Source organism: Pezoporus wallicus, unplaced genomic scaffold (assembly GCF_028554395.1).
Source record: "Pezoporus wallicus isolate ANWC-B61680 ecotype Strahan unplaced genomic scaffold, APGP_CSIRO_Pwel_v1 contig_7243, whole genome shotgun sequence".
In the NCBI taxonomy this organism is placed as follows: domain Eukaryota; kingdom Metazoa; phylum Chordata; class Aves; order Psittaciformes; family Psittacidae; genus Pezoporus; species Pezoporus wallicus.
Genome location: NW_026641336.1, coordinates 395,515 through 417,340, shown reverse-complemented (window position 1 = coordinate 417,340; position 21,826 = coordinate 395,515). Strand labels below are relative to the sequence as shown.

Here is a 21,826-nt window from a genome sequence, read left to right as displayed (position 1 = left end):
CCTAAATTATAGTAAATACAAGCAAATTATAGTTAATATACCATGGAAACTGGGGACAAGTTTCGTGGTTAATACTGTGCAAGTATTGCACAACTAGTTTTCTAAACTGCTGTCACTTATGATCAGAGTTCTCATCTGCCTGCCCAGCCTATAATCATGTGAAACTCCAGAAAAACTGCAACAGTGTTGGCTTACACGAACAAGAAAAGAACAGGACCCTACATCCCACGTCCTCAACACTGTTTCCTCCAAGTGCCTCTACAAATTAGTTCCAGCTGTCATCAGTATTCATCCCTAGTCTGATGACAGCTGCAAACTAGACACCCAGGCCCCCCATGTCTGATTACAAACAAATGTGCTCTCAAACTCAGTGAAGCATGTCTAGAAGGGGACAGGAAGAAGCAGGAAGATTCTAACAAGCACCTCCACTATAAACATGTGAAAGAGCCACAGTCCTATGTATGTATTCTGATGTTGATCTGCCAAAATGCTTCCTGCCAAGATAGGTAACATAAGTTATCTGTGTTTAGCCTTTCTGCTCTGAGCACCCCCAAGGGACTCAGAAATGCCAAGGACAGCAGCAGTACAACATGGACACTAACCTGTTTAAAGATGAATTGAAAATGACAAGTTACTTGGCATAAGGCAAAGTGAGAACAAACACTAGGACTGTCAAAGCTTTCACTCTGATACAGCTGCAGTCATCCTGCAAAATTTGCCCTTGGATACCGGAAGTAATTTCACAGCTAATGAGCAAACTTAAGCTTGTATAGCTTTACATTGTAAGGCTTCTCTGTTGATTGGACCAAGCATCAAGGATGGTCCTCATTTTCTTAACAATCTCTAGAACCACCTATTTTACTTTTGCAGTATTTTGTTTTGAAACTGTGTGTTTCTAAAAATTTGCTTTCCTCTAGGCTAACCAAGCAGGTTTGTAGGACAGTGTGTGTGTATGCTTCTCCCCACCCTCCATCATGAGGCATCTCAGTACATTTTCCCTCTATACTGTATAGGAAGCAGTACCAAAACTAGACAGCAAAAAGGTCCACAATGTTGTTATAAAACCTATTATGTAATTGCTTACTATCTTAAGGGCCCTATTGTTATTTTCAAAAAGTATTTCACACAACATGTTGCCTACTTCAGAACAAAAGGAACTATGCTGCATTAAACCTGAATGGCTAAGAGTCTATACAATCAATAATTACCAATGGCAAATCCATTTTCGTAATCATAATTATATTCCAAGCAATGTTTCTGTGTCTGATCTTCCAATCTGCAGTCAATATCATCAACATCATTACAGAATGACGGGACCTTCCAACATAAAAAAGAATAATATTAAAAAAATAAACCCACAAATCCTCCTCCTGGAACATATAGAAACTTCTAGTTACAATGTAAAGCACTGTTTCAACCAGTGACACTGGATTTCCCCTTTAATGTCTCTTCCAGCCCTGGCAAGGTCTGCTGAAAGAAGTATGTTCTATTGAGACATCTGAGAAATAAGCGGGCAGCCTGTAGGCAAATAAGCTCTTTGTTATACAAGATCTTTCTTATAAAATAAGACATCTATTCAGTTAACCACTCTTGCATGTGAAATCCCAAAATACAGAACTAAGTTCAGGCTTGTTTCTTGCTGTTGAAGGCGACAGATGAGCTCACACATTTGAAAACATCTGTGGTTTTTCCAGCTACGTAACTCGTAATTCTGTCAGGTTTAAGCAATGCTGTCACTGTTTCTAGCTTTCAAACCATATTTCTTCATCTCCACCTCTCCCTACTCATAGAAAGGGGCTAATCCATTCCACCAAGTAGCCTCAGGAGACAGGGCAAGTTGTCTCAGAAGGACAGAAACCGTGGAACAGAAAATTCAACAGAACCCTTCTGGAATTGCTGATTTTTTCTCATACTACACAAAAGGAGTGGAGATTAAATCAGAACATGCAAATGCATGACTTTTGATAAGATCTGTATTTCTTGCTTTTTCCAGACAGGTTTCAAGCAAGTTGGGCTCTAGGTCATGTTTTGAAATTGCTCTGTTTTCTTTCCATATCAATTTTCATTGGAAAGATGGCTCTTGCTGATTCCATCCCCCTTTTCAGATCTCTATTAGAATTTAAAATTCTTGGGAATAGGCATAGGCATATTCAACACAGCTTTTCTGACTGTTCTTACAGTTTTGTTGCATTATGATGGAATTGCTTGGTCAGCTCACTAAGCATTTTTCCCTTGTTATCTTTTGCTTGCCAACAGTCATAGTCCAAGCACTGGAACCTGGTAGTAGCTGGCTGTCAGGGGAAAGGAACAAAAATAAAACCAGCCAAGATTTGTCTGTTGGAAGGGAGGCAAGAAACAAGGCAAACAACACTGACTTAGGCAACAATTGACTGGGGTTTTCAAAACTGCAAAGGTTCTCTTCGGAAGCTTAATAAAAATCTGTGAGTGCCAGGTCTCTAAGCTACTTGGGGATATATAGAATTCTAAGAATTCTATTCTATATAACCCCACACTGAAGACTGAACTAAATTACATTAAAATGCCAGAGAACCATCTTTATTTTTAAAGGAGACTTGTCATCTTCTGAAGAAGCACAGATTTCATTACAGGTTTCTGTTGTATTTTCCTTCTATGAAATCAGTAAACTGGGAAAAGCACATTTTTTAAATGGTGTGTTTTTAAAGGTACATTTAAAGGTACATGAAAGGAAGGAGTATTTACTAACCTACCATTTTACCAAGTGCGCTTTGGAATGCATCAGTAAATCTATTTAGAAGATTGTTGTCGTCACATCGTGTTGCTTTGTAGAGCATCTCAAAAGATTTGAACCCATGGTTTGCAAAACGATTTACTGAAAAATATTGGAAAAATAAATTTTTACTGGTCAGTGCAAAAGTTTCAGAGCTAAAAGCAAGATTATTCAGGCTCAAAACTGGAATACACTAAACTAAGAAGCATTGTCTTTAAATTAGCAACCTAAATGGATCACTCATACCTTAGCCAGTGAAGCTGAATATGGCCCTTTGGCAGGAATCTAATTTAATGGGAAAGCTGACACACATTTCAAAAAAGGTCTGTCATATATCTACTTTAGCATTTTCTTAATAGAAGAAACTTGTGTGCTGTCAACTAAACTTTGTACTTCCTTTTTGCTGAAGGAGAAGCAATAAATATTAGAAGTCCTACTACAAATGCTGCTAAATATGAAAAATTCTCATCCAGAATTTAAGCAACTCAAAGTTCCTAAGTGTCCAAGTTATGGACTTTATGTTGATACATAGCTCTAATCTAAAACATAACTCTCATTTGCTCATAGGAAATGTTTGCTGAAACCAAGAAATCCACTCTGAAAGAACTGGATGCAAAGTGGTGCCAAGACTGGCTTCATATGTAGTTCTAATACATTTATTATTAAAATGTCGCCAAAGCTGGAATAATTCCACAGTTTTGCATGTGTCCACCTCAGACAAAATACCAAAATGTTTCTGATTTGGTGATAATTAGATATGTATGTACAGCATGCATTGTGCATTTGGATCAATGAATTGCAAACACTGTTGAAATTCCCTTTGAAAAGATACTGTTAGTGTTTATAAGCAACCTGTTTCAAATACCAATTCAAAATAATGACAAACCTTGCCTACTTCGTCATTTTTATTATTTTGTCATTTCCAGAATTCAAATTCACTGCTATTTTTGTGTTTGAAACAGCTTCTGCAATAATACATTTAGGGACTTCCAGGCATTCTTTCATAATAATTGTAACAATTTGGAGGCAAAGAATAGAGAAGATTTGTTATCATTAAATAAAGTCATAATTTTGAAGATATTTTCATTTACTTCCTCATTAAACATAGTGCTTGATAAGTTGCAGACTTAGCAACAGTAAGACTTACAAGAGCAGCCAGGCCACTCTGGAGAATAGGGTGGCTTCCAGACACCATCCTCATATGCACAATAGTAGTTTACACTCGATCCTTCTGACAAGCTATAACCCTCTGCACAGTGCAATGTGCAATTAACTCCCACTTCATCTGATGTGCATATAAAATCACCATTCACAGGCTCAAAGTAGATTTCACAGGGAGAACCTATGAAAAATACAAAGATTTATATATTGATAAATGAAGTAAGTAAGCAAAGAGGAAAATAGCACTGATAGGATTTCCAGATGTACCCAGTATCAACCTGATCTTGCCTCTGTTGAGTCTGTGAAGTATTATTTGTTACTTCCATTAAGACAGGGTCAGGCTACTGCTAAACTAATCTCAAACTCTGCCACTAGAATTTAAGATCCAGCAACATGAAGACTTAAAAAATCTGTTATGTATGAGAAATGAAAAAAACCTCAGAAATGCAAGACCCAAACCTTTCAGTACTTCTTCTGCATAGGTGCATGCTCAAGCACTTACTTATTAAAATAATACAAAACATTAAATTTTCACATGAACTTTCATACAATGAATTCTAGTAACGTATATTACATCTTGAATTCTGAAACAAAACATTCTGCATTACTGCAACAACACATGGACTTCTCAGAATCACCTTAGGAGGGACTGACTGCAAAATCTCAGTTATGATTTATTCTACAGGCCAGTCATGAAGGAGACTGTTAACGTCTGAAAACATGTCACAAACACTGAAGCACAAAAAGCCTGAGGTGGTGTAGAACATGAAATAATGCCAATTTCAGGCAAGAAGAACACGGTCTTGTTCTTGCTAAGATTTACAACAAATCAGAATAAGCACATTCATTTGCAACTTACCCTTTCTAAAAGCTATTACCAAAGTTCCAGTCTGCATGACTTTAAAATCTCGTTTCACTAAGAGACTTCTTTATACAGCTATCTGACTGAGAGATAGGCAGTACATGACAGAGATGAAGTAGAATTTTCATCCTTATTCATTCATCTGCCAAATTATTGTTTGGCCTTTAAAGAAGAAAGTGAATTGTTGGGAAAAGGTGTCTGTGCAAGAAACACAAATGCACCAGCATATCTATAAGTATGGACAGCTTCTAAAATCTGAAAAGTGTTCTAGTATCTGCTACAATATTTGTAGGTAATTACAGAAGAATTTTCATAAAATTTTCCTTTTTAACTACAAATTTGAAGTAAGACATCAGTAACACCTATTAATTCATTTCATACATCTGTCACTGAGAAAAAAAATGGATCAATTTACTGCTTAATGAACCATAATTCCAGCACTTTTATACCTAATTTGAATTTATAGGACCACATTCACTGCTGTACTGCTTCAGCCTTCAGACAATTTATTTGCGGGTACTAACAAATATCCTGTCTGCCTTCTTTACTCCAAACTAAAACTGGAATAACTAAATGAAAAAGTGGAGGCTAAATGAAAAAGTGAAGCAGCACTGCATCCTTTATGATGCTCAGTTAAAACAATGCTATACGTCCTTGACCAGAAGACTAAGACAACAAACCTTTGATGACAATGTGGATCTCACATGTCCTGTTATTACCAGAGGGATCCACAGCTGTATATTGAACTGCTGTTTCTCCTTTGGGAAAGAGACTTCCAGGTGCATGAGTCCTAGTGACAGTCAGTGGAGCACCTACGAGAGTTGAAAGACAACTTAAATGGTCAGTAAGTAAAAGAGGATTCCTGACACCCAACCTTGACAACTGGAGAAGGAAATGATAGCTTGTCTTCCAAATTATGTGTTCTTAAACCAAGTGAGTGAAAAAAAACTCAAAAAATCCTAAATTCCCATGTGATCCAAGGTAAACAGGTTGGAGTTCCCTAGCTTTCCTCTGTTGCATGCATGTTTTCAGGTGCTTCACCTCACCTGAATTGTCTGAAAATTGTGGCTCTTCCCATGTTGCTGGGTACTCATTCTCTACTGTTTGCATGGGTGGTGGAGATCTGCATCTGTCAATTACAGGTGGTTCTGCATCTGCAGAATTTGAAGGGATGGCATGACATTAGCTTACTGAACTGTCACCATACTCAAATGAAATCTACAATCAGAAGAATTCAGGTAAACAGCAGTTTTAAGTTTGCAACAGAAGATATAACAGTTAGATGCACGTATACATATAACAGTTAGAAGCGTAAACTGCTGCTATTGGTATATGGCAAGGGAATGGACAAAACTAATTCTGCTGAACTCATGGTTTCTGCATTCTATTTGCTTTCTACAGAGCAAACCTTGTTTTAACAGGACTACTGAACAGCACAACTGTCTGACAGAAATACCTGAACAATGATTTGCATCAGCAATGTGTGGGAAACTTGAAAACTTTGTTGGAGTCTTTCAAGAAGAAAAGAAAAAAGTATGATGAAGGCAGTAAGTGACAACACAATAAAGATCAGCAAAGAGTTTATGGAGATGGTATTACTCCGGGGCTTATGTGTGCACACATAAAGGCCACAGTGACTTACAGCCTCTTTCTGCACAAAGTTAGAGGGCTTCAACCACAGCAGATTCTTTTCCAGTGATTTTTACCAGCACTTACCAATAACCTTGACACTGAACGTACAGCTTGCTTCATTGCCTGACTTATCAGTTGCTGTGTAAGTAATGGCAACTTCACCAATTGGAAGAAGAAATGGTGGTATGAAAGCTGGGGTAACATGAACTGAGACCTTTTATAAGAAAAAGTTGTTATTTAAAAAAGACAAAGCTGGTCAGTAATCATGGAACTCATATTTCAAGAAATGGCAACAAAATAGTATCCTTCAACATCACACTTGCTCATTCTTAATGTAAATAGTCTCTTCAAGTAATGAGGGCGGACTTCATATCAGAGTGCCCTGCTTCCCTTCTCAAGATTGCCTTCATTATTTATTTGGGATTTACTCAGTAAGTATTTGGACCTGAACTACTGCAATTTACAGCACTGTGCATTGAGAAAACTCCTGTTTGCCTTATTGCACCGAACACACACTAAGCCAGATCAGAACCTGCTTTGTCTACAGTTCAACTCTCCAGCTGCAAGAGCAGCAGACCTGGAAGATGAGTAGAGCAGACAGTTGTGGGCTGTAAGTACTTACATAGTCAGTTTTAATTTTTATATGCTTGTGCGTCAATAGCCCACAGATGCTTCAAAATATTCTGGCACAGCAAAGGAACCCTACATTTGGAGTAAATGACACTTGCATGTTCTCTGTGTCTCTTTCATATGCATTAAAACTGTCTTAAGGAAGTTCTCTTTGAAGGAACTAGTTTCACATGAATGAAGCAGTTTATTTGACAACTTTGGCTTTGACAAACCAGCTACAACTAAGAGATAAGACACTTGATTTCTAGTCTGGTGAATGACCCTGTGCCAGCTGAGCTACAGTACATGACTATGGCTATGCTAGAGCAAAAAATGTGTGAACTTAAAACTCTTTTACTGAGATAGCTCACAGTTTCCAAGTGTAAAGAACTCCGATGATTGCAGCAAATTAGAAGCATACACAGAGTCACTGTTCCTCTGCTGACTCATGATAAAGCACTCAGTTGCTGTAATTTGATCATGTCTGAGCCTGTAGGGAATGTTACTCTCCATGAAACAGCTCTGGAGCAAGTTTTCCTTATATCACTCCATTTCTGGACCTCTGATACCCATAGTAGCCAAACACCCATGTCTGAACCTTGCATTGGATAGGAAAATAAGATTTTTTTTTTCTCATTTGGTAAACTGAAACAAAATTTTGCTTATCACAGTATGTTCTTGTTAGCCTTTTAGATTAATGAACTGGTTTACTTCCTTCTGAGAAGAGTTTATTAAACTTCTTCACATTCTAAGAGCTCATTTTTAAAGCAGCTGTCTACATCTTATAAACATGGCACATTCTTTCTTTTGACCACATAAATTAACCATAGGATATTTTATGTACTTAAATACCATGCAGAGTGTCCTGTGACTGCACAACCCTACCCAAGACAGAAAATGCTGAATTCTCAAGACACAAACTTTTCAGCAGATTTTTCTTGTACTCCTGCTTATCAGAAGAAAGAAAATCTAGTGGAACATAAAATCAGCTTGAAATAGCTAACTATATAAAGACTAACTCCAGTACAAATGTATAGATTTTAACTTGCCTCATCTCCAGAGTTATCCTCAGCTGTTGGAACCTGCCAGCTGATATTAGCAGAGTTATGATGTTCCAGAGTCTCAGTCTCAATATCTTCTGGACAGTGAATCTGAGGAGCTTCAATATCTGATCCAGAAAAAGACAAACTGGTTTTATATGTGGGATTATAGAAATAAAACATCTATGATAGCTAGACTGTAACTTGTTATAAGCACTGTTTTTTTTGTGCTGCCTAGAATATAAGCCCAAATATTCTTGCAAACTTCCTGTCTCTGCCCCTTTTCAATTCTTGCCTACAGGCTCACACATAAACAATAACTTCTCCTGGAGAAGGGATTACTTTTTGCTGTATTTTTTCTACACCAATGAGTACAATGAAACTCTGGTTTCTATGTGTAACCATAAACCAAGGAATAAATAAGACAGAATTAATTGGCTTCTTTTATTATTCATCTCTTTATTACATACATATACTGATTAAAAAGGAGTGGCTTCTCTATCCTTTCACTGCCCACACAGCTGACACGTTTCTGGAAATCTGTGTATTAAAATGGTATTTGTGACATGATCTATGTACTATGAACTGGACAGTAATGACTCTCAATTTCCCTGGAGCATGGTGTGTAACCAGCTTCAAACACAATGGCAAGATTTCTGTCAGCAGCTGCTGGAAACATTCCTTAATAAGGTGCTGCTACAAGGTGTTATGTAGGACAAACAGAGTCTTCTTGTGACATATGGACAATGCTCGACGGTTTCAAAGGACTGGTGGTACAATATGGGTAACATCACCATCAACATATAAGCCTCAAGTTTCTCAGACAAACTTACAATACTTCATTTCCCTGGCACAGGGCCTCCCAAAACATATGTAGTAAGGTTATTTTATTGCTGTGGTGTTATTTGATAAATGGTTTCTAGACTCATGAGACAAGGATACATTCAGCTCTGAACTCATCTATGCTCAGGAGACTTTAAAACAACTCAGAACTGGTATTGCTTATATTTTTATTACTACATAGTTCCAGTAAAGACATAACTCAGGCAATTAAACTCTGTAATTAAGAGTGCAAAGCAATAAATACAAGTGATTTTGCCTTCCTCTGAACCCATTCTGATGAAATTTTTATTAGAAATGCACTCTTTTATATAACTACCAGTTATGGTTCACACTCCCATGACTACAGTGTTCAGGCTGGGGCAAATTCCATTGAAAAGTGAAATTCTGTAGAAAGACTAATAAATAAGTCAAAAAGAAAATGGCTATTTTGAACTGGCCAAATATGTTGGCAGCAAAATAAAGACAGACAATAACAAGAATGAAAGCAACTGAAATGCAACTATTAATTTTTAATAGAGTAGAATAATATTCACTGTTTCTTGGCGCTTCTTATTTTAGGGTTTTATGCACTAAAATCTTGAACCAAAGCCATGATGCTTTATCTTGGTCCAAACACTTCAGCTTGTAGCCTTGTGCTGGGATCCCATCAAATAAACACTGTGGTCTGGCACAGGTTTACACAAAAGATTCAGAAAAACAATGTGATACATCACAGAGTAGGAAATAATATCTTTAAATAGAGGGATAAAATCTTCCTGACCATTACAGGGAAAAAAGTTCCCAACTTAGTTTCTGCAGTGACCTGGCATGATGACTGCCGTAACTGTTTTCTGTACTGTTCTTTCACTCAGTGGCTGGTAAGGGCCCCAGTTTGGGTTGGAAGCATTAGTTCTAGGAACACAATAGCTCATGAAGAGGTGAACAGTGTATTCACAAGCAAAATGCACCTTTGCTTCTATCCTCCTATAATCCAAAGCCAAACTCCTTCCAACTCAGTGTGTATGTAAGGGAACAAATAACTTTTCTAGAGGAAGTGGGTAAACATGGCAGAACCATACTGAAATGTACGTCACCATCTTCTGCCCATCTTTATACCCTGTGCAATTGTGTTAGCCAATTTTGGCCTAAATGCTAGTGTACTACTGCTCAGGGCATGTCAACAGCCACAGTCGGTTCAAAGACAACTGAAATGAACCACCCCTTTATAGCCTGTCAGCCAGGGTTTACATGGCGTTTACAAATTTGCTCAAACAACAGGACTTATATAAACCTGTGCTAAACCAGTAACAGTATTATTATAATTGCTGTTTTAGTAGGAGTATGAGTTCCATATTGACTACCTTAACATAAGCTCTTTCACTTCTACTCTGAAATTTCAAATCTACCTGATATCATGCCTTTTAGCAGGCAGTTTCCCAACAACAGATTTATGAGATGGATCCCAGGAGAGACAGTTAATGATGAGCAGTCTAAGATGGTACTTCAGCAACCTATGAACTCCACATTTTTACTCCAAATTACAGGTAAATCTGACAGCCAAGCTGTAATAGTATAGGCAACCCTTCTTACAGCCTGTTTAAATCATGGTTTCCACAGTTCAAACCTTTTCTCACTGTTACTTGCTGTGCATTTCCCTTCAATCCTGCACACATGTGTAAACAGAAATGATTTTGTGTTGGTCTCTACCTTTGCACAGAGCCTCCTGGATGTTTGCACTCCATCTCCCAAATGAAATGCACCTTAGCTCTTCTCTAGCTCCAGATAAGATGAATCCTTGGGGACAGCTCAGCTGGCACACAGTCCCAGAAATGGCAGGCTCCAGCCCACATCTGGGAGGGAAAACCATTACACCTGCTGGTTTCTGGAGGATGGGGCAACGCATTTCTACAAGAGACCAATAGAACATGTCTTTTAACTGACATACACAGAGCATACAGTAAAAAAAAAAATCAGCAAATAAAGTCATATGGCAACTCGGAACAGAAAATAAACAGTCTTAAGAGTTTGCAGGCACAATGAGTGTCTCAAAACAGTAAGAACTTCCAAAGCTTTCTACACCAGCACTGACTTAACTAAACAGCATGCAGGAGATCAGGTCTTCTGTTTTCTTGCCTATGCTTTTCACTGGGACAGAAACATGGTATTTTTCATGGACCTCCACTACATCTTACTGGCTGTTTAGTTTTTACTAGTTGTTATTTTTTTTCTCTATTCTTTACAGCTTCACCTCTCATGGTTGCCTTGTAGCTGCATTTCCTTGCCTGCTATGGAAACCAGACCTCCATAGCAGTAAAGAGGTAGTAGTCTTATACCTGTTGTCTTTTACAGCTTCTACACTGCCTCTTGAAACAAGAAGAAGAGAGAAAAAAAAATCAACACCCTGCCATGAGCTCACTGTAAGTTAGGGACACAGTGTGTGATTCTGCCTACCTCATTTCAAACAGAATGAAATTCGGTTTGTTCTTGACTGTGTTCAAACCCAGATGCAAAGACTCAGGGTGGCTGAAAAGTGTTTCATTATTTATAACTAATGAGAAGACTTGTAACTCTATTTAGCTGGTCAGTGAAGAAAGCATACATGTATTTATACAAAGGGCAGACAAAAACCAACACAACCCAGCTGCAGAAGGGAAAACTGTTAACTTCTTAGCAATGGTTTGATGACACAGAAGTGATTCACATTCAGAATCCTTCATATCCCTTTGCTCTCCTTTCCCAAGATGCTCAGTGAGTAACTGAAAACTGGTTCTTCTGTATCAAACAAAGTTTAAAGAGTTGAAGTGTTCTAAATATTTCCTGCCTTTAAACTCTCAATACTGAAATTGTGTATGAAGTCCAACCAGTTAATAACTGCACTTCATTTCAACAGGATGCAAAGACCACAATATTAACACATTTGTTCACTTCAGGCATACACTGTTTGCTCCAACAGAAAAAAAAACAACCCAGCTCCAACAGAAAAAAACTCAAAACCTAGCTTTTGGTTGCTCACCACAGGAAGGAATTGACAAATAGCAGAAAAATAAGCAACTGGGAAAAAAATATTTGAAAAGATAATCTAAAAGCATTAAAGTGTATACTACTCAGGGAAGATGTAGCAGAAAGTCTGTGAAAGGTGTAAACATGAAAATGAGAGAAAACTGCAGCTCTCTGGGAAGTAGTAACAGCCCTCCTGGTTGAGATGTTTCCAACTATACTAGCAAAACACTAGTAGAGCATAATCCTGAAACATTTGATGAACATTCAGGATAATCTTTGGTATAGCTAGCCTGAGGGAATCTCTTTTAAGTGGGAGAGTTTTTTGGCAGAAAAAGAAAAAAAAGTAATAGTGTTTTTCAGCATTCTTATATTCACTTAATTCCAGAATTTAATTAAACCGACCCAGGAAGACTGGACTTCATGAGTATCAGAGTGATGTCTGTGATATTAGCCATATGGACAGGGAATGAAGAGAGAGGAAGAAAGTACTTCTAAGGAGAGACAAGAATCTGCTTTCATCTGCAACTGCCTGTGATGAACCACAACACTATTATAATTCTTAACATCAAGAGGAACTTCAATATGGTAACAAATAAAAAGATTACCAAGAACCAGTACAAGCTGGGGGCTGACCTTTTACAGAGCAGTTCAGCTGAGAAGGACTTGGCAATATTGGTGGATGATAAGTTGACTATGAACTGGCAGTATGCTCTTGGGGCCAAGAGGGCAAATAGTATCCTGGAGTGCATTGAGAGGAGTGTGGCCAGGAGGATGAGGGAGGTCATCCCCCCATGCTGCTTGATGCTGGTGAGGCCACATCTGGAGTGCTGTGTCCAGTTTTGGGCTCCTCAGTACAAGAAAGACAAAAAGCTACTGCAGAGGGTCCAGTGGAGGCCCACAAGGATGATCAGAGATCTGAAGCACCTCTCTTAAGAGAAGAGATTGTGGGAGCTGGCCTGTTTAGTCTAGAGAAGAGAAGACTGAGGGGGGATCTCATTAATGCATATAAATGCCTCAAAAGCAGGTGCCAAGAAGATGGTGCCAGACTCCTTACAGTGATGTCCAGAGACAGGACAAGGAGCAATGGGCATAAACACAACGCAAGAAGTTTCACAACAACATGAGGAAGAACATTGAGGGTGGCAGAGCACTGGAACAGGCTGCCCAGGTGAGGTGTAGGGTCTCCCTCTATGGAGACATTTGAAACCTGCCTGGGTTGGACTAGATGATCTCCAGAGGTCCCTTCCAGCCCTAATGATTCTGTGAAATATGACTGTTTCCTTCAAGAGCCCTTTTGCAAACAGTGTTTCAGGCAAAGAATTGGTCACAGGTACTTAGAACTGTGGAGTAGTAATTCTTTCAACACTAGGTGGCATCAACACTCTGGATGACAACTCCTATTTTCACCTCTGTTCGCTAAGCATTGAATAAAGGAAGAAGAAGAGCATCCTGTAAAATTCATTAATTTTAACGTGCTGGATATTAGTATTTCACCAGTGGGGAAGAACATGACTGCAGATTTATTTTTTTTTCAAATTGAATAGATGGCAAAGCTTCCCTTTTTAGCAGGTATTTTGTTTGTAAGCCACCTATAATATATGTAAGCTATTCAAAAGTAACTCGTTCCTAACAGCATCTTGCATGAAAAATATAAAAATGCAAAAAATTTATAACAGCCAAACTTGCATTAAATTCCAGCTCCTTGGAAAAAAAGACGCATATGACAACAGACCTCACAGAAGTGACTGTAAACAATCCAGGTTATGTATGTACAGTGTCAGTTATAGTTACAGCTGGTGTAGCAGTTTCACTGAGCTAACTTTCAAACACAGTAAACTTTGCACTGATGTGCAGCTGAACTGCAAAGCATTCAGAAAAAGAGCTAGGAGAGTACCCCAAGGTCCAAAAAATCTGTTTCAAGGTAAGAAACTGAACCCAATTCCACTTGATTTTTCTAACAGAAGGGTAGGAAATGTATAAATTATCAATTTTGAATTCCTAAATACAGCAGAATTTCTTTCTCTTTTATGCACCAAATGATAAATAACAGCTAGTAGCTATTCAGACTAAAACTAAAGAAAGAATATTCCATGATAATGATGAACATTCAGAAAATTAGAACAAAGGTTAGTTTTTGATTATGACATGATGTTAGTCCTGTTTTGCATCCTTCCCTAGACAAAAGTAAACACATCTATACTGAACAAGAATCTCAGCAAAATTGTTCTAAGTCACAAGAAGTAGCAGAGAGGTTTTCCAGCTAGCACTCTTCCTTCTGTGACAACAAACGGTAACTTTTATACTAGATTTTCAGACTCAGCAAAAATAAGCTATTGCCACGGGTAATCCACGAATGAAGGTATTATTGCATGGTGTGAAAAAAATCTTCTGATACAGATTAGAGCTGGATTTTACTAATCAAAATGCTAAGCTAGGAAGGATGACTTCAAATGATGAATACAGTTAATCTTCCAATTATAATCTTCCAACAGGATTTCAGGATCCCTTCCTTTTGAAGTTAATTGAAGTTTTTCCACTGACTTCAACAGAAGTAAGATTAGGATCTCTTAACAAACTCTCTAGATAAATTAGTACTTTTGGAATATTTCAATAATTTTAGAGAACATATCTACAGTTAGAAATTTATTCTTGTGTCACAAAGTCCACATTTTTAAGCCTGCAGTAAAACAGTAAAAAATAGCCAAAGGTTCAAGCCAAGTCACCCTGGTGGCATCAAATTTACTATACCCATGCGACATACACTTTACCCTGACTTTAGTAAACACTGGATCAGCTTCTGAATTGCTGGGCTTTAAGCTTGCTCTTTGTTTTTGCAGTCTACATGTGGAAGTGTTTCAACTGTCCCTGGCAGTGTTCAAGGCCAGGTTGGATGGGGCTTTGAGCAACCTGGTCTAGTGGAAGGTGTCCCTGCCCATGGCAGGGGGTTAGAATTAGATTATCTTTAAGGTCCCTTCCAACCCAAACCATTCAATGATTCATTCCTCTTACTGTTTTAAGTTAATTTAATACCTGACACTAGTCTTAAATGGGTACTTGTTAAATTTACAATCCTTTATTTCTGGAATAGCAACATATGTTAACTATCCCTGCACAGCTTGTGTGACCTCTGAATCCTGACTTAGAGGTGCTGGGTGCCTAACTTGCCTTTTATTTCCTGCTGGGAGTTCAGCAAAAGTGACAACTGCCAGATCCCTACTTGGCACTCACAGAGCTTGGCTAACATACCTTAGACGTTGTCTGGAGGTCATCTGTAGCTTTAAGATGATAACTCAAACCCCTGATTGTTCATATTCACTCATTAGTATTCACTTACAACTTGAATGTTTCCTACAACACATTGTGTGATGGTGTCTTAACACCCACCAGATGCAACAACCTTTTAGCTATCAGCGTTCTATGATGGACTTCAGTGATAATCTGTCCACTTTCTGCATTAATAAATTCCTTTGCCCCTCCCCACCTTCTAAAGACTATATAAAACATCCACAGACATTTAGCTTCACCAGATATTAAAATAGGGAGTTTCTCACTTGTGACAGCATGTCAGAGAAGGCAGCACCCTAATATGAACAGACAGAATATGACCAGATACGTACCCACACACTGTGGCTCCTTTGAGTCCCACTGTGAGGTGCCCTGGCAGATGAGTTTGGCATTTCCTTCTATTTCATAGCCCTCATTGCAGGTCACAAAACACACTGTTTTATAGGAGATGTCAGCTGTTGAACAATTAATGTGCGCATTTTCAGGAGTCCGAAGTCTGGGACATGTTCGAACTGCAAAGGGGAAAAAAACCCAAACACCAGATCACTCTGGAGCACCAAGAATCAGTAGAGTTACACTAGTTTGCCTGCGTTTTCAGGGGTGGGACAGGTAATCGCTTGTCCACTGGCTGCAGTAGTTTGTACAGATTTAGGGAACTGGGCTGGAACAGGGCTGATTTTTTCAGTGGCTTGATGCCTTCCTCTTCCTGAAACAGTCTTACACAGCATGTATGAGGTTGGACACACACCTCCAAGCTCACCTAAGATCTGATGCAAGCCCAGATTAAAAATCTAACTGTGCTCAGAAATGTTCCTAGCCATTGAAGGCATCTGGCACACAGTGTGTGGCCTGCACTAGTAATATCTATCAGCCTTCAAAAGTGAGCAGCTGCAGGCAAATGGAATCCTGTGGAAAAGTGCATGTCTTTGGAAGTTTCTAATCCCCCAGCCATGCCTCAAAGTTCTTTGGGGGATTTCCAGCTGGCAGTCTGATACTGGCTGAGTGCAAAGGGAGGGGAAGAGGCTAAGGGCTTATTAACAAGGGAGGTGATAGTGTCCCAGTGCTCAAGAACTCGGGAGTTCTCAGGCACTCTGGAGTGTATTGATGTAGACATGGACACATTTGTCTCCACAGATCAGAACAGCAGCCATCCATCATGGTGGGAGGAAAAAAAGAAAGAAAGGAATACAAGGCATTCATAGACAACTGGACCATGAGAGATGAAAAGGAACAAATAAGGCTGTTGCTGAGATAAAAGAGACCCTTTCAGGTGACTGGCTCCCCACGGAGGCAGTCCTGGCTGCTGCTCAGCACAAAGACCCTTCTGCCATGTTTCACAAACACTGAAAGCACTGTAATGCCAAGGATGACCCAGTCCTGTGCATATATGTGCATATAGAAAGGGAAGTGGAGCACATGGAGGGTGATCCGCAGATTATTTTATGATTTCGTTACTGAATCCTGATGTTGCAATTTAACACAAAGCTACACTGTAATTAAGATTGATCCCAAAACAGCTGAATGATAGAAGAAAAAATTAGTAGCACTGGTATGGCTTGGATTTACATTCTTCGTTTCAGTGTCATAGCTTCAGACTCTTCTACTAGGACCTTCCTCTGCACTGCCTCCAGCTCTCCTACTCTTAAGTCAGTATCTCAACTTTTGCATTTGCCCCTTTTCTTCCCTCCAGACAAGACGCGAACTACATACACATTGCCTGGCCCTTGGCTTCCTAGAACATCTAAGCTGTACACACCTACTGTCTGGCCATGACTATGTGATGATGATAGATGTATGATAACCTGGTGATAGCAAGCCCAAACGTGTAGATGCCTGCTGGGGTCCTAGTACACCTTTTCCTTCAATAATTCATGCCTCTCTTTGATAATCAGCTACTGATTTTCCAAAACCAGTGGAAAACTCGTGTAGCTGAAAACACAGCTAGCTGAATCTAGCAGATACCACTCAATACATTCAACAGGCATAAGGGGGAGAAAAACACACGTGGGTAGATAGCGTGACTGCTCAAAAATATAATCAAGAAGACTGCAGTTTCCTAAACTCTGTTCTCCCTGGATTGCTTTCCACAGCTTCTGTTGACCTTTCTAGCAAGAAGGCAAGCTCTGGTGAGGGTGGCTTTAGAGATCTGGATGACTTCTCCACTGTGGTTTGGGATGCCGATTTTACCAATTAAGCTCTCCTGGCTGCTGCTGAGTAGGAGGCAAACCTCAACCTCCTCTCCAGATGCACTCAAAAGTAAAGCAACTTGGCAACTTGCCTTTTCCCAGTAGTTGTTTACTCTGCAGACTGGAGACAGGACATGCCTACAAGTGGACACACAGACTGAACAGATCACTCTATGTCCTCAAACTAACAAATGGACAGATGCCCTGAGTGCTCCTTCAAATAAAACCCAGCTGTATAAATGCCAGTAACTGTGCACCCCTCAAAGCTACAAAAAACACGTGTTAAATAGCGTCTCTTTTGAAAAAAAGCTATAGTGGCACCAGAGTTGAAAAAACAGTCAGTAGCAAAACCTATCTATATTGGATAGGAAAGAAAGAAAGAAAAAAAGCCATTCAGATGCACCCAATACATCTTTGCATTACCACTGCCTCATGTTTACTCTCTGAAAGTACTGTTCCTCTTGTCCTTGTACATACATAGGTATCTCCTGGGAAGTGCATTTAAGAGTCCAAACAAGATCTTGAAACTTCTAGAAAAGATCTTGAAAGATCTTGAAACTTGAGGCATTCTGAGCTTCAGAGCAGCTTCCTAATATACTGTATCTTAACTGTAGTAGAGTAAGAAAGACATTTTTTCCAGCTGAACCACATATGCTTTATACAGAAGATAATAGGCTTTCTCTTTTAAGACTTCTATGGGAGCCTTTAATACCCAGCCTGTGGTAAACACTGTGGCATTTTTGAGGAAGTCTGAATGAATTAAGAACATCAAGGAGGCTCTCATCAATGTTAACGTACCTACAGAGGAGGCACACCCTTCCACTACCTGATAAGTCTAGCCACCCCTTCTGGAAGGCCTGCATACCTGTAGTGCTCCTGCCTTCACAGAGTTTCAATGTTCAAGCTCATTTAGTATCTCAGTATAGCCTTGGCAGAAGCCTGCAATTGAGCGCATATTATCTCCTGTTATGGTTCCATGAATTAAATGCAAAACCTTCCTTCTGTCAATAATGCATTTTTTATGACCAAGAAATATTTCTGTAAAGCCAGTGAAAACAACAACAGTATAATTCTGCTTGCTCTGGGTTTTCTCCTAATACATTTTTCTGGATTAAATACACTCTCTGTGGTTGTTTATTTCATAAGTCACTGTTAATTGCCTGACACGACTTCATTAATCACTTTCCAATAGCACAGAAGATTTTAGCTAGCAGAACAACAGAGAAGTGTTTAATGTCAAAATCCTAAGCAGTGCAAAGGGTTTTCCTTTACTTTCCTTCCTAATTTAAGTGATAAAACACTCCTGAGATTAACAAGATGGCTATAAACTGTGCCTTTGATCTTCTTCCCTTTCATAGTCTAAGTAAATTGAAACTAGCAGATCCAGCATATGTAAAGGTGGGATTTTTTTTTCTTTCTTTTTTTTTTTTTTTTTTTTAATTGGAAGTCTTCAGTATGATGGAGAATGGCACAAGACAAGCAAAAAATATATAATTTCAGTGCTCTAAAGGATATCAACATCAAGACAGTATCTCAAGGCAGACTTTTCTATTCCCTCACCTTCCAGGCAAAATCATGCACCAACACCCAGGAAGTGAATATTTTAAAATGCTTCAGAGAGTTTTCCATTTTCTTCCATTTCCCTAGAGAGAGTGAAGATGAAAGATCCTTTCTCTGTGGTTGACTGCAGCTTTCCCTAGATTTTTTGCACTGGAGGCTACTGTGTGATAGAGTTTTGACAGGCAGGTGCTCTTTCCCAGTATCCCAGTCTATCTGAAGTAGGTTGGATCTTCAGTCTGTGTTTTGACTGCTGGAAAGTCAACAGCTCTAAGTCTAGCTTCTCAATTTATTTTCTATTGAAAGCTTTTCTTTCCTGCCTTCTGTCACTAGAAGCTATATAGGAAGACCAAGTTTTCCAGTATTATCTAAGGAGTCCTAAGCAGAACTGAGTTGCTACATAAGAATGTCCTGATGAACTGACCTCTAGCTCAGATCCCTTCTTTTAGAACGATGACTTGATGTTTCTATAAGTACTGCAGGGTTTGCTGTAGTGGCATAAAGTGCTAATGGGTTAGGGTTAGAGTTAAGTATCTGTCCAAGGATCAGCCTCTTTCCCTGAACTCAAGGCCAAGGAAAGATTTACAACAGAGAGGACAACTTCTTATTTAGTAACCTCCAGTGCTGCACATTAATGGCAACTGCATCCAACTTGAGTTAAATACGTGGCTGTTGAGGAGATAAAGGCTGCTACCTTTTTTTTTTTTTAGGCCTTCCTTGGAAGATATACCATAGGACTACATGGGGATGCTGCTCCCCTTCTAAATCATCAAGAACCCAACCTCAGGCAGAGATGTGGCAGCAAAGCAAAACTGTGTTCCTATGTACCTGTAAAAGCTCCAGAAATACTGTTTTTCAGGATGTTCTTCCCCATCTCTCCTCCCTTTCACACCTCTGTTTATTTCTTTTCCAGCTGACATTCTCCTGCAGTGAACTTCTAGGATACTGTCAGTTGATCCCTAGTGAAACCCCACTCAAAATTCTTCTGACAATGATTCTCAAAACCCAGGCTTTCCTATTTTTCATGAGAAGAAAGCAAAATGGAATTCTTCCACAGTTAATTTCTCCCAACACCAATGCTGGTCTACGCCAAGAGCCTGGTGTGTATTTTGAAACACCCATGTGGTGTCTTGTTATATATTTGACTGCTTGGTAAACCTGCTGGATTCACATAACATAAATACAGAATTCACAAAAATTAGGTTAAGAGAGAGGTTTAAGGCAGGAGAATGTAGATTCACCTGCAAAAGACTGTCTGCCTACTAAACACTGCTCTGCATTTTCTGTTGTAAATGCCCTCCTTCCAGTATGGGAAGGATGAAAATGGAGTGATTGGACTGGGAGTTTACCTTGGGAACATTGTTTTATCTAAGAGTTGCTTAGAGTTAGCAGGATTAGATCTGCACACTCAACTATGTAGTGAGTGGAGAAAACTATTGTTAAGAACAAACTAACCCAATAGAAAAAGACTTTCCAAACATGACAATCCATACCTCTGCAAGTAGCCTCTGATCCAGACCACTGGCCATTTGGCTGACAAAGCCGAATGCTGCTTCCCACGAGGTCAAATCCTGCTTTGCATCGGATCCCACAGGCAGCATTAAAGTAATTGTTGCAGACATTCTGGACGAAGTAACCATTTTCAGGGGGCTTCAGCTCAGGGCAGTGGACAACTAAATAATTAAACAACAAAGTTAAGATGCTAGCTGGAGTACAGTAGGCTACTGAAGAAAACAGTTTTTTTCATTTCCAAGTTGACTTGCATCTTAGAACATTTTTGGTTTTTTTTTTGTTTGTTTTGGAATGACACAGAAAATCTTCCATGCAATTTGACATTTCCTTCACAGTGCAAACACATATAACAAAATTGTCCCAGCACTGCACTGTGCATTCCAGGGGTATTCTGTTCCTGGATGGAACCACTTACCTTCACAGGTTTGTCCAACAGCACGATATCCCTCCCGGCATGTACAATCCTCAATTGAGGTACTTCCTGGTGGAGAAGTATGATTGTCGTCAGGACATGAAAAGCAAGTGCTGATTCCACCTGGTGAACCTTCAGGCTTGTATGTTCCTGGTGGACAGGCTGTTTAGCAAAAGAAAACATGACAGGAAGGAGTTCAGGATACCCACCTTTTGCAGCTAGCATAATTTTTCAGGTTGCTTTACTTTTTTACATTTTGTTTTCTACCTCATACATCCAGTGTCACTTAGAACAGGGGTACTCAGCACTTAAAAGTGCCACAGAGGTCTTACAGGGTTGTACTAAAGCCCACCAAACTCACTTTCCAGTGACTGTGTGTGTGTTGGTATTAAGTCCATGATTAATCTTGAGAAGAAGCCCAGTCCCAGAAGACACACCAGATTTTCATGAATAAAACTGGTGCTGACCTCATGAAGACATTTTTGATTTATAGGGGTAAAATATTAGTTCAGACATATCTGTGACATTCAAAACTACACCAAAGTTTAATGCATACAAATTATTAGCAACAAGCTAACACAAGCTAGCAAAAAACCCTGCCCTTAACGCAACATGATTATACATGATCTACTCACTATACTTGCTAAAATGTATGAACCGCAAACAATGAAGCAATTAATCATAGCAACTGCTCCCTGAAGCTTTTGCACTCATTTATATCTCACTTAGGATTTTTAACTTTGTACTACATGAACAAGCCGTGAACAGATTCAGGAAACATCTTCAGAGGCAGGGAAAATGCATGGGGGAATGGCACCTCTCACCTAAGAACTTCAGGTTGGTTGGGATAGTCTGTTTTATCTCTCTCTGCCTTGAATTCCTTTCTTCAGGAAACCAAAAAAATTTATTTCTCAAGGATGATGTGAGAAATGGAGGAATGATTAATCAACAGTGACTACTGCTAAAGTCAAGTACTGATTGATCAGATTACCACTTGAA

At 39.2% G+C, this 21,826-nt stretch overlaps 1 protein-coding gene across 4 annotated transcripts in view; it reads right to left on the bottom strand.

The window, feature by feature from the left end:
- SVEP1 (sushi, von Willebrand factor type A, EGF and pentraxin domain containing 1) overlaps positions 1-21,826 on the bottom strand; it is a 131,074-nt gene that overhangs the window by 62,548 nt on the left and 46,700 nt on the right. For all 4 annotated transcript variants that reach the window (XM_057423134.1, XM_057423136.1, XM_057423135.1 and 1 more), the window contains exons 4-14: positions 20,831-20,989; positions 20,397-20,576; positions 15,493-15,672; positions 10,583-10,780; positions 8,063-8,181; positions 6,489-6,618; positions 5,819-5,926; positions 5,453-5,584; positions 3,897-4,091; positions 2,730-2,851; positions 1,209-1,317 (exon numbers count right to left, since the gene is read on the bottom strand). In XM_057423134.1, coding sequence (XP_057279117.1) covers positions 1,209-1,317; positions 2,730-2,851; positions 3,897-4,091; positions 5,453-5,584; positions 5,819-5,926; positions 6,489-6,618; positions 8,063-8,181; positions 10,583-10,780; positions 15,493-15,672; positions 20,397-20,576; positions 20,831-20,989 — 1,632 coding nt within the window. The remainder of the gene's footprint in view (positions 1-1,208; positions 1,318-2,729; positions 2,852-3,896; positions 4,092-5,452; positions 5,585-5,818; positions 5,927-6,488; positions 6,619-8,062; positions 8,182-10,582; positions 10,781-15,492; positions 15,673-20,396; positions 20,577-20,830; positions 20,990-21,826) is intronic.